Source organism: Eleutherodactylus coqui, chromosome 8 (assembly GCF_035609145.1).
Source record: "Eleutherodactylus coqui strain aEleCoq1 chromosome 8, aEleCoq1.hap1, whole genome shotgun sequence".
Lineage (NCBI taxonomy): Eukaryota > Metazoa > Chordata > Amphibia > Anura > Eleutherodactylidae > Eleutherodactylus > Eleutherodactylus coqui.
The window spans coordinates 80,117,457-80,130,409 of NC_089844.1; the positions used below are offsets into that span (position 1 = coordinate 80,117,457).

The 12,953-nt window shown below is 42.1% G+C and overlaps 1 protein-coding gene across 2 annotated transcripts in view; it reads right to left on the reverse strand.

Annotated features, from left to right (window-relative positions):
* The window catches only part of XIRP2 (xin actin binding repeat containing 2), a 190,051-nt gene that overhangs the window by 46,668 nt on the left and 130,430 nt on the right, over positions 1-12,953 (reverse strand). For both annotated transcript variants that reach the window (XM_066575911.1, XM_066575912.1), the window contains exons 2-3: positions 12,603-12,751; positions 2,995-3,120 (exon numbers count right to left, since the gene is read on the reverse strand). In XM_066575911.1, the coding sequence (XP_066432008.1) occupies positions 2,995-3,120; positions 12,603-12,751 (275 nt within the window). The remainder of the gene's footprint in view (positions 1-2,994; positions 3,121-12,602; positions 12,752-12,953) is intronic.

Consider the following 12,953-nt stretch of genomic DNA (forward strand, 5'->3'; position numbering starts at 1 on the left):
ACCAGTGATTACCCCATAGTCCTCAGTAATGAAGGCATCCATCCCACTGTTATTTGAGTTCTGAATGTTACACCAGTTCTAGTACCTGTTTAGGTGCTAATTTAAGTGTCTAGTCTGACCCCCAGCGGCCAAGTGGAAAATTATCTTGCTGTATATTCTTATGCCTGTCTATATTATTAATATTTTATTAGTTGCAGGTGCTCTCATGAGAAGGCATGCAGATATTGGGAATGGAACAACATGGGTGGCAGCGGCAGAGTTGGCATGAAGTCGAGTGTGGCAGTAGATGCACTGTACCAGTTCCACTGTTTACAGTGCATCATAAATGGGTATCTGGTGGTTTTCACCTAGCAAGAATCCAGATGAGGCCAAACTATACCTTGGAAATCGAATCAGGAGCAGATTTAGCTCAAGTGAAATTCCCAACATCTGCAGCAGTTTTCCTCATGGTGAACTGGTCGAAAGTCTTCCTCTTGCCCCATAACCAAGCATAGCACAGGTTACCATAGATTGTTATTCCTTCCATAAATGTTACCAGCATCAGCAATGTGGTTTCTTCCTCCATCCATTTCCCACCAAAGTCCTCTTTTCACCATGTGTCACCCCAGTGACCATGCTCATTTTGGCCAATATAGTTCAGAGCCCACAGTGAGTGCGAAGGCAGACACGGGGCCCACTGGTCCTGCAGGACCCAAATCAAAGAACCTGCCTGTAGCTACTCCATCACCCCAGGGGCCACTACACCTCTATGTCATAGGCAGGCGTATGAAAAACTAAACCCAACTAAAGTGAGGCATTCAAAACACAGCTCCCCCCAGCTTCCCAAATCCATGCAAAAATAACAAAATGCACAGTTAAATACTGAGATTAAAGCATCTGCAGTTTTTCCAGAAATAGTGACACTCTTATTCAAGGGCTGTGTAATGTGCTGCAGCCCAGCCCTATTTAGCTGCATAGGCCTGAGCTGCAAATCTGGACATACAGATGTAGCACAATTTAAAGGGACACTTAGTGAGTTAAGAAGATGTTAAGAATGCAGCCACAACTGGGTGCTCAGGTTGCAAAGTAGATTTTCAACCTCTATTTTAAGTGTCTTAAAATGTCATAAACATTCTATTTACCTTAAGTATGAAGCCAAAGAACATTGAGGTGCCTTGTAATTATCATAGTGCTATTCAGCACCATGTGACCATCCCCATAGATCACATATCACCCCCTCAGGCAGAAATAGGGATGTATAATGAGGGTTTAGATCACACGAGGTCATTATCCGCCTCTTCTCTTCCTTAGTCAGACCTCATCTGGAATACTGTATCCAGTTCTGGGCACCCCACTTTAAAAAGACATAGACAAACTGGAACAAGTTCAGAGAAGAGTTACCAAGATGGTGAGCGGTCTGCAAATCATGTCCTATGAGGAACAGTTAAAGGATCTGGGAATGTTTAGCTTGTAAAAAAGAAGGCTGAGAGGAGACTTAATAGCTGTCTACAAATATCTGAAGGGCTGTCACAGTGCAGAGGGATCAGCCCTATTCTCATTTGTACGAAGAAAAACTAGAAGCAATGGGATAAAACTGAAAGGGGGGAGACATAAATTAGATAGTAGAAAAAACTTTCTGACAGTGATCAATGAGTGGAACAGGTTACCACAAGAGGTGGTGAGTTCTCCTTCAATGGAAGTCTTCAAACAAAGGCTGGACAGACATCTGTCTGGGATGATTTAGTGATTCTGCACTGAGCAGGGGGTTGGATCCGATGACCCAACAGGTCCCTTCGAACTCTACCAGTCTATGATTCTATGAATGTTCGTTCAAGCAATCTTTTATCCCTATGAAGGTGTCGAAGATCTGCTGACAAACGAGCAAACACTTGATTGTCAGGTGATTGCATCTTTTATGAAAAAACAAAAATCAGATTGCTATTCACATACCAATGATTATACTGATTGCTCCATGTTAACCCTGGGATACCATCTTGAATGAAATCTCACCTGATCAAATTTATAAACTGGTACCTTTCTAACAAAACAATCATATATTAATTTATTTGATTTTACTATAACAAAAAAAAAGTTTGGTACAGTATTAGCCAGTAGAGCACAGTGTGATTGTTCCCAGCAAGAGAAACCACGTAATCTTGTAGATATGGTACCTTTTAATGGCTAACAGAAATACATGATATTAATGCGAGCTTTCGGTCTTACTCAGAGTCCTTCATCAAGGCAAGAAAAAAAATTCTGAAGGACTCTGAGTAAGTCCAAAAGCTCGCTATAACATCATGTATTTTTGTTAGCCATTAAAAGGTATCATATCTACAAGATTACATGGTTTCTCTTACTGAGAACAATCACAGTTTTACTTTTGTATTGAGCTCTTATATGTATGATGATATACTTAGCAATTGTTGTACAACTACTTTAAAAAAATAATGCATGGTATTCATGTCTGTCTGGGAAGGTGTAGTATTGCATGGTTAATAAAGTTGATTGAAAGGAGTTGTCCAGGACTTTGGTCAGTTTCTCTATTAATGAGCTATCCTCAGGATAGTCGTCAATAGATGATCAACAGGTGTCTGCTTCTCGGGATCCCTGCAAATTGGATGATTTCTGTGCCGCTGTCAGCACAGACAGAATGGGAATTGGACTGTGCTGTCTGTAGTGCAGCAGGTTGGGTTGGTATTGCAGGCAGAGCTTCCATTGAATTCAATAGGAGCTACGCATGCAGTACCAAACTGGATCACTGCAATATTGTCAGTGCTATCTGCTTCCAATGCTGACCACATTGACACCGGTGCTGGGAAATCAGAAGATCAATGATGATCAAAAGCAGTGGACCTCTGCCAATCATCTATGGATGACCTATCCTAAGACATGCCCAAAGTGCAGGACAACCTCTTTAAGCCCCGGACTAAAGTGGTGCAAGGTAAGAGTCCAGTACTACCTTCTGAGCCACCAAGAGGCTTTGCGTTGACTTTAAAACCTTGATGAACGTCTTACCTTCACAGATCTCTGTTGGTACTGGGATACGGCACTGCGAGCCGACACATTGTCTGACTTTTCGAAGTGCTTCTTCACGTTAGCCAGTCCTCCAGGCATTGCGCAAGCTTCTGACTCCTCCAGCATCTAGAAAGTTAAAATTATGGATATTTTCACTGTAAAACTTTCATATATTCACTTCAGTTCATCTAAAAACAGGGGAAGTATTTGATACATCTGCACATAGGATCTAAAAATCTAATAACCAGCATCCAGTACGTTTTATTAGGAAATAAATGGGAGTTATATCCGAAATGCCTGTAAGATGCATGGAGTCGTTCTCGGAGGTATAAATGAGTCTGCCTTTGCTGCAACGTTTTATAAAAAGAAAATGAAGTCAGCAATCACTAATCAATATAAAGCATTTTACATATTTCTGAGCCAGGATAACGGTGTGACCATGTGATTACTTATGGAGAAGACAACCTGTCGGGCAGGAGGAAATAGATGCTGGAAATGGCAGCTACACATATTGCATCTGACAGCTCCTATGCATCACCCGTCTCTGTGTCATGCTGACAAGCCATCTACATTTTTTCATAGCTTTTTGATCCAATTTGGTTTGCCTCTCGGAGAAAGGAGTGTGTTCATAAAACAGAGTAGGAGGTGATGAATAAAAAGCTTACAGCCTCACAATTTTATCACAATAGGAGAAGGAGCAAAACAGATTGATGGAGCTCCAAAATGTGCTTATTCTTCTGGAATATTAAGATGTTTACAGTCACTGATTTCTTGTTGAATGTATTAGTAGATGGTGATTAACCCTTTAAGGACCAAGCCAGTAAATGTATGATGCTTTGTTTGTCCTGGGTTTTAATCCAAGTCGATATGGCACGGGATTAAAGCTCCTGCTGCTACAATGTTGCAGGAGCAAGTCGGGTCCTCAGCTGTTAGTGATAGCCGAGGACCCTGAGTAGGAGCAGAAATGGTTTTTAACAACTTCTGCCTTGCAGGCTACATAGCACTCGATGAGCGCTATGTAGTGAAGAGAGAGAGCAGAAGTGATATTTCTGCTATTCGACCCGGTGATCACATGATCACAAGTTCCCCCCTGCCACAGTAGAGCTGCAGGGTTCTAGCAGACCCATATCAGCTCTATTAGTGACTACTGTCACTATGGGGGATGTTTCCCTGTAACTGGATGCCCCAGCTACAGTGGAAAAGGGTGAAATAAAAAGATGGTTAAAAAAAGTAGTTACAAAAATAAGTGAAAATAAAAATATATATAAATATTAAAATCAAAATCTATACAATTTATATTAAAAAAAAGTCTGAAACAAAGTGAGAAACCTATTCCTGTACTTAATTTTAACATAATATACCAATTTGAAAAATAAACTATTAAAAAATGTAAAATGCAGGATAACAAAACCCAGTGCTCCAGGGCATATGACCATATATATAAAATCAGTAGGAGTAAGGACAATTCACTTACTTCACAGAGGCGTCTCTGATGAGAACACCCTCTAATCCTGGTTGGTAGTGTACCACAATGGTATTCTCCAAGACTTGGAAAGATGGATTCAGCAATAATAAGGTTAATCACAATCACCCAGTTTTACTATTTTCCTCTGGAAAGCCCCAACAATCCAAGAAAAAGGCAAACTGGTAGAAGGAAAGCGGGCAGGAAGGAGGACACACAAGGTTGAAACCCACATATATGAGAAATCTTTAGTTTCCCATGCAGACACTATTCCATTTAGTATTTTCAATGTATCAAATCACGTCTTAAATAAAGGGGAGGTCCAAGTTCTATCCAAGAAACTTTCCTTTAGCCCCTCTAGAAATCCAGATCTATTTGAATCATATATTGATCTTAACCGTTTTACCCGTCAAATGACTATAAATAGGTACTTCACTTTGATAAACTTCCCAGATCGCATCCTCATCATCACAAGTCTTCATGATTCATCCTCCCCAATTCCATATATAAAATTTGGTGATGCGTCAGAGTTAGAGATGAGCGAGCGTACTCGGTTCGGGTGCTTTTGCACTCGAGCACCGCTTTTTCCGAGTAACTGACTACTCGGACGAAAAGATTCGGGGGGTGCCGTAGGTGAGCCGGGGGTTGTATAGGGGAGTGGGGGGGGGGGGGGAGAGAGCTCCCCCCTGTTCCCCACTGCTACCCCCCGCTCCACCATGCCGCCCCCCACCCTCCGGTGCCCCTCGAATCTTTTCGTCCGAGTAGTCAGTTACTTGGAAAAAGCGGTGCTCGAGTGCAAAAGCACCCAAACCGAGTACGCTCGTTCCTCTCTAGTCAGAGTTTGTTTTGGAAGAACCCATAACAACTAATCTGAAACACACTAGCACATTTTACCCAATTGAACACAAGGCCCCATATATTGACACTTTTTATAATAAAGTTTAAAGCGTTTTTAAGAAATTATCTGAATGTCAAACCAGGAAAGGTCAAAATTTGATTTTCCGAGAAATGGGCATTATGAAACGACTAGCCATGAACAGAAACGTTGGGATTAAGAATACCGACAAGGGTGGAGGAGTGGTGATTATGGACAGGGAGCACTATAATAATGAGGCTCTGAGGACCCTGGGTAGAGATGAGCGAGCGTACTCACTAAGGGCAAATACTCGAGCGAGTATTGCCTTTTGCAAGTACCTGCCCACTCATCTCAAAAGAGCGAGTACGCTCACTCATCTCTAATCCTGGGAGATTAGAATTATTACAGTATCCTCATTGAGCATCCCACCCCCTGTTTTAGGGAATCACTCAGAAGCTTCATCGAAATAGCTTTTTTAACCAACTGCATCACTAAAGATTTAATTTGTCTTAAACATCCAGAGATTGCCTATTTTTATTTTTTACCGAAGATCCACAAATCTCTCATAACCCACCAGGTAGACCCATTATAGCTGGCATTGGGATCAATAACAATAACAGTAATTAATTTATCAGAATTACTTTATTGTTCCCATGCCAACTAAGTTTTGTTATTTCCAATATCAACATTGGGGCCCCATTGACGCACTCCTCCTTTGGATGTTAATGTAATCAGGGGTGTGTGACCCAATAACCATCACACTATCTATAAGCTGACATGGATTTTAGGCATGATCGACTGCCCCATCCTGAGTGGCCCAATCATGATGTAGAACCTAAATACCCTGGGCCTTAATAGGGATGGATGGATGGATGGATAGATAGATAGATGATCATCGATCATCCTTGGAAACTAAGGGTTTATGAAGTATGCCAAGAGCGCAAAGTAACAATAATTTGCTGTGTGCATCCTCTTTGCATTGCAAATAGTCTCCATTATATTAACAGTATGATACCTGCACTAGCTGTGACCGTTAGCTACTACATGCCTTCATATAAGAAAAAAAAAACAATAATAAGATTTTGTTGCATTTTAGCTGTTCATTAAGGAGAGAAAATAACTTTTTTCATCAGATTTTATTATCTCCTGTCTATAAAGCTGCCAATGGCTCAGCATCCAGCTCCTTCCACTAATCATAATTGGTTTAACTGAGTGAGTCATTGCTACTCTACCTTATTTCTATGTTGATTAGGCTACTCCTAATGGATTTGGAGTGTACAGAAGGAGAAGGGAAAAATACACAGCCAGAGAATTAAAATGAGATTTCATACGAAAAAAAAATATTAGCATCAGTAACAAAAGCCAAGCTGCGGCGTTATCTACAAATCTATAAAGTGTTATTAGAAAATTGCTATTTTACACTCGGGTAAAAGAAAGTTTTAATATTGTAGATGTATATGATATGTATTCTCATTAGCAAATGTTATCACTGCTTTGACCCATGATTAATTGTATTTGCTTGCATTTTTTCACTAGATTTCAATTGCAATTACTTTTTTGCACATCGTGTATTTATGAAAATCACAATATGACATATTCAGAAGAGACTTTTTGAAACCAAATTTATTACCAGGAACTAGTACAAATGTTGTGCTATGGTGAGTTTTACAGATATAGTCAGGGGTGTAGCTATAAGGGAGGGGCAAAGATTGGAGGTCCACCAGGGCCCTTGATATTGAGGTTGCCCAATAGCTCCTTTGCTATACAAGAACAGCGGTGGTATTGTAAATGGCACATGATAGGTAGGGGGTTTGTTACAGATTGTGCACTAGGACCCAGGAGATTAAAGAGGTTTTCAAGGTAAAAACTATTGCCATATACGACCAGCCTCACTGCACTGACAGCGGGCTGTGCGATCAGCTTCTTGCCAGGGCATCCTGAGTGGCAGGCCCACAGTGATTAACTATTGAGGCCTATCCTAAGGATACAAAAGTTAGATTATTCGATGTATCGGGATATTTGATGGCTATACAGATGAAATCTATAAAATCTTGCATAAATACTGGACAATACTTTTAGCAGACCTCTCAGATGCCATTGGAACCCATCCAAGGATCATGTTCCGTAGAGGTCGGAACCTTAGGGATATGGTGGCACACAGCCACTTCTTGGCATCTCACCAAACATTGAATGCCTCTGGGAATAGACCAGGGGCATAACTATAGAGGATGCAGGGGATGCGGTTGCACTCAGGCCTAGGAGCCTTAGGGGGCCCATAAGGCCTCTCTTCTCCATATAGGGAGCCCAGTACTATAAGTAAAGCATTATACTTGGGGGCCCTGTTACAAGTTTTGCATCGGGGCCCGGGAGCTTCAAGTTACACCTCTGGAATAGACAACTGATGGGCTTCCAGAAATGTGGCAAATGTTCTTTCTGTTTAGTTATATTGAATACAAAAACCTTTAAGAACCCAAGAGATGGAAAAACTTATACAATCAGTAACTTTATTAACTGCAGAAGTAGAGCAATAGTTTATATGCCTTTGTCCAAAACTGTACATAGGTAAAACTATACAGGAGTTCAGACAGAAAATCTTCAAACACCAAAGCTGTTTTAGGACTAAGACCTGGACCAATTATTTACTGTTATGGTCATCCCTCCCTGTTACTGTCTCTGATATTTATCTAGTGCAAATTAGGTTCACCATGTTCCTTCCCTCCTATGTGATCATGTGCATTTATTTAATATGCATCTTTAGATTTGTTCCATTAAGCCTGAGGATGGACACTGAGAAGTCCGAAAGCTCGCTACATCATCATGTATTTTTGTTAGCCATTAAATGGTATAATATCTACAAGATTGCTTGGTTACTTTTACTGAGAACAATCACATTCAGGACTAAGACCGACACACCTATATCAAGACATATGAGTGGCATCCATTGGGGTAGAATTGAGTTATCGAAATTTTGTGGCATTTGCCCGATTAGCCTCGGACATAGGAAGGGTTGCTCCTCAACCTACCTGAGGATAGGCTATCAACAGTTTACCTAGAAAACCCCTTTAAAATGTTAGCATGTGTTAGAATGTAATATATATTAACACTCTATATAAATATACGTAATAGTTTCAAAATCATCCAGAAAAAAAATTGACATGGCTGCCCATTTCATATTATGTCTGTCCCAGTAAATGGCACCACGTCAATGTAATGCAGAGAGGCCATTGTGCACACACATTGACTTGAATGTGTGGCTGACGCACAAAAAATCAGACCAGAATAGGACATGCTGGGACTTTTTTTGACATGGTCCATTGATCGGTATTAAAAAACGCAAGTCTGCATGTCCCCAATGACTGTAACGGGTCAGTGTGCAAGCAGTTGCAAACACATAACACACAGATCTGAAAAGCTCCTGTGCGAATAAGTTCTTAGACTGAGATAAGTTGCATTCAAGGATTTACATTTTTGTGTCAACTGAACTGGGACTAGAAATATACTAGTTTTTGAAATATTGTCCAGAAGGCATTATATACTATTACATAAACATGAGCCGCTTATGCAAACCATGTATTAACCATATTTGTCAGCTTTCGAGAACAGACTACAGAGAGATCTTAGATTCAGTGTGCTCGGGGTTGGGATGAGGTTAGCAGGGAGGTATCATCTACTATTACTGAAGGAGTGCCTCTGACTTTGATGGCCTTGCCACATGGAGCTTGCATCCCTAATCCCACACTTGCAACCAAACATATGAACAGGCAGATATACAGGTTGCGTTAGTTCTTTGTTTATTGATTGAGTAGTGTTATTTGCACACTGCGTCATTATACAGGTGGAGCAAAGTTTAACCCAGTGCTAATAACTTGCTGCAACAAGTTATCTTAACAAAACAAACACCGTTGAAAAGTTATTGAAATACACAGTAAGGCCGCCTGCACACGGGCGCAAATCCCGCGGGATTTCCGCCACTAAAAGCCTGCATAGGAGTGCATTACAATACGCACTCCTATGCAGACAACGGCGGTTTGGCCGCGCGGAATGTCGTGCGGCAAACAAACCGTGGCATGTCCTATTTCTGTGCGGGGCTCGCAGAGCCTCGCACAGAAACGTCACTCACCCAGCCGCCGGCTCCGGTGTGCGCATGCGCCGGCTCCCCGTCAGCCGGCACATGAAAGAGCCGGGCGCGGGTGAGTACACGCTCCTCCCTGCAGGCGCTCGGGTCGCGTCCCGCGGTCTGCAGGCGGCCAAAAGTTCCACAGCGCAGTTTATTTATTTATTATAAATGTGAAATTAAACTTTGCTACATCTGCAGGCTTGATTGCCATTTGAGGCAATACATGGCTGGGTTCCCACAAGTCGATTCCAATTGCGGAAGGATCTGCGGAAAAACACGAGCATTGAAAAGCATGTTAAATCCCTTGATTTGCTCACACATGCGGATACAAATTACGTATTCCGCGAGCGGAGAAAAAATTGCAGCATGCTCTATTTTGCAGTGGATTCCATATGGGTGGCCTCCTTTGAAGTCAATGGAGGCCTTCCAAGACTCAGCCCATACGCAATACCAAAAATTCAAGTACACTGGGGCACCATTCAGACTCACAGTTGGAATATGCTGCGGGCCTCCTGCGTGTGACACCGGCCTAAAGGGATGCAGTTCAAAGAAGGTTCTGCACAGAGCATTATTCAACATAAGGATGATCCTTCCTGATTAGATATCCCAGTTACATCCTAAGGGTGCGGGCAGACGAGCGTAGGCGTATTTACGTTCGCACGAGCGCAACGTATAATCGCCCGAGCGATCGTTTTTCACCGATCACGACCAGAGCTAGAAAGCGTATTTTCGTTTGTTCCTACTTTGCAAACGGTCTTTTCGGCGATCGAATATGCGTTGGCGCGTATTTCGGTCGCATATGTTCCGTTTTTTTTTCGAATTGCCGTTTTTACGCGCCGTAAAATCGCCCATGTGAACGAATACATTCGAAACCATTGCCTCAGATGGTCACGTATATACGTTTGGTCGCAAAAACGCGCCGTTTATGCGCTCGTCTGCCCGCACCCTAAGTATGTGCACATCCATTTAAGGGTCGCACCGAACTACCACTTTTTTAATCTGTTTTACTTGCTGATTAGATGACTCTTGAACCTTATATGTAAGGGTGCAGTACATCCGACCTAAACAGTGCAAACTTTACCGCCATTACTAAGGATGAGGATGATGAGTGTCAAGATATTACTAGTTTATATTGCAAGTGTGAATTTGCATCTTCATTGCTTTTCTTCATACCTTTAGATAAGGGAGCATGCAGAGGTGTATATAGTTTTACCTAGGTTTCTAAATAAGGGTAAACATCCACTGGCGATACAATATCCTTGCGATGCGATTCACAGTGAGTGAAAACGCATGACAATGAACTAATTATTTTCAATGGTTTCATTCTCATTAGCGATGTTTTTACTGTAACTTCACATCGCAAAGAAGAATCTGCGATATCGCCCATTGTTTTCAATGGGGCCAGCGGCAGCAGCGCTAGCCCTATGGAAACAAAGGGAGCACATTGCGCTCCCCTGACAATAGAATGACAGCTGGGTGCTGCCTCTGATTGGCCAGAGCATTCAGCCAATCAGAGGCAGAGCTTTCCGGAGGCGGGAATTTTTCAATCCCCGGCCTCCTGAACATAGAAGACGACTGCTGGGGTCGGAGAGAAAAGCCGGATGGCTCTTCTAGGTGAGTTAATCCTTTTTTTTAACTTTTTATTACAGCTAGACATGATTTTGAGGAAAGGGCTTATATTTTCATTGCCGCAGTGGTAGCCTTCATTCCATTGCTTTTAAAGGGGCTGCAGCAGCGCTGGCCCCATTGAAAGCATTGGGATAGCATCGCGGACCTCTGCCATAGCTGTGACAGGGCATTCCTTCACCCCTGCTATGGTTGGGGAGCGCAATGTACTCCCTGCGTTTTCAATGGGGTAGTGCTGCTGCCACTGGTCCCATTGAAAACAATTGGCGATACCGCAGATTCTTCTTTGCGGTGTGAAGTTACAGTGAAAACATCGCTAATGAGAATTAAACTATTTAAAATCATTGGTTTCATTATCATGCAATTTCACTCACTTTCGCATCGCAAGGATGTCGTATCGCCAGAGGGTGTTCACCCTAACAGCATGTACAGATGCAAGGGCATAACTGCAGTCTATGCATAGTTATGTAAAGTTTATAGATTGTGCAGTATTGTGCAAATGTTTTAGACAGGTGTGGAAAAAAGGCTGTAAAATAATAATGCTTTCAAAATATGAAGGCATCCGATTGGCTCCAAATATATTCTGCTTCAGGACAACAACCCCAAACATCCAGCCAATGTCATTAAGAACTAACTTCAGCGGAAAGAAGAACAAGGAGTCCTGGAAGTGATAATATGGCCCCATAGCGCTTTGATCTCAACATCATCCAGTCTGTTTTGGATTACTTGAAGACACAAAAGGATTTGAGCAAGTCTGCATCCACAGAACATCTGCGGTTAGTTCTCCAAGATGTTTGGAACAACCTCTCTGCTGAGTTTCCAAAAACTGTGTGCAAGGGTATTGAGAAGAATTGATGCTGTTTTGAAGACCAAGGGCAGTCACACCAAATTTTGATCAGATTTGGACTTATCTTTTTTGTTCATTCACTTTGCATTTTGTTAATTGACAAAAATAAACTATTAACACTTCTATTTTTGAAAGCATTCTAACTAGAGATGAGCGAGCGTACTCGGTAAGGACAGATACCCGAGCGAGTATCGTCCTTACCGAGTACCTGCCTGCTCGCCCGCAAAGGGGAAAGCGGGGGAGAACGGGAGGGAGATCTCTCTCTCTCTGTCTTCCCCCCGCTCTTCCTGCTCCCTCCTGCAACACAGCGCTCACCCACGCCGGCATCCAAATCTTTGCGGGCGAGCAGGCAGGTACTCGGTAAGGACGATACTCACTCGAGTATCTGTCCCTACCGAGTACGCTCGCTCATCTCTAATTCTAACTTAGCAGCATTTTTCCACACCTGCCTAAAACTTTTGCACGGTACCGTATTTGACATTTTATAGCTTGAAGAAGACTATCGAAGTGAAGATCTAAGTAGATATGGTGAACAGGGAAATAACACAAGCGCCTGATACGTAGGTGGTGAACGACTTATCTCTGTTACTGAGGCTGCATGCTACCAGATAAGAGATTTAGCATTATGTCATATATCAGAACCTTTGTATTATGTACAATGTAACAATTTACACAAAACGGATTGATTTTTGGAGCTTACACTTCTGCTGGAGGTTTGTGCTTTGGTAGTAGCAGCAGCCTGATACATGGCCATTCTGTCTTTTAATGGTAAAGATTCAGGCAAGTCCGGTGGTATATTACCACTCTTGGCAGTGTCCTCCGATGGTCCTTTTCTGGTTCTTGAAATACCTGACAAAGAACAGATAAGCACAAGTAAATATTTGGTTCGAGTATTGATTATAAAATAACACCAGAGCTTTGGGACAAATATTACACATAAAGATGTAGCAATTGCTAACTAGTGCTTCGTGATTGTTTGTTCAATTACCCTGCAGCACCTCCACAGGAGAAATTAAGTACTACATGGTGCATGGATTCTACAGAGCAAGAG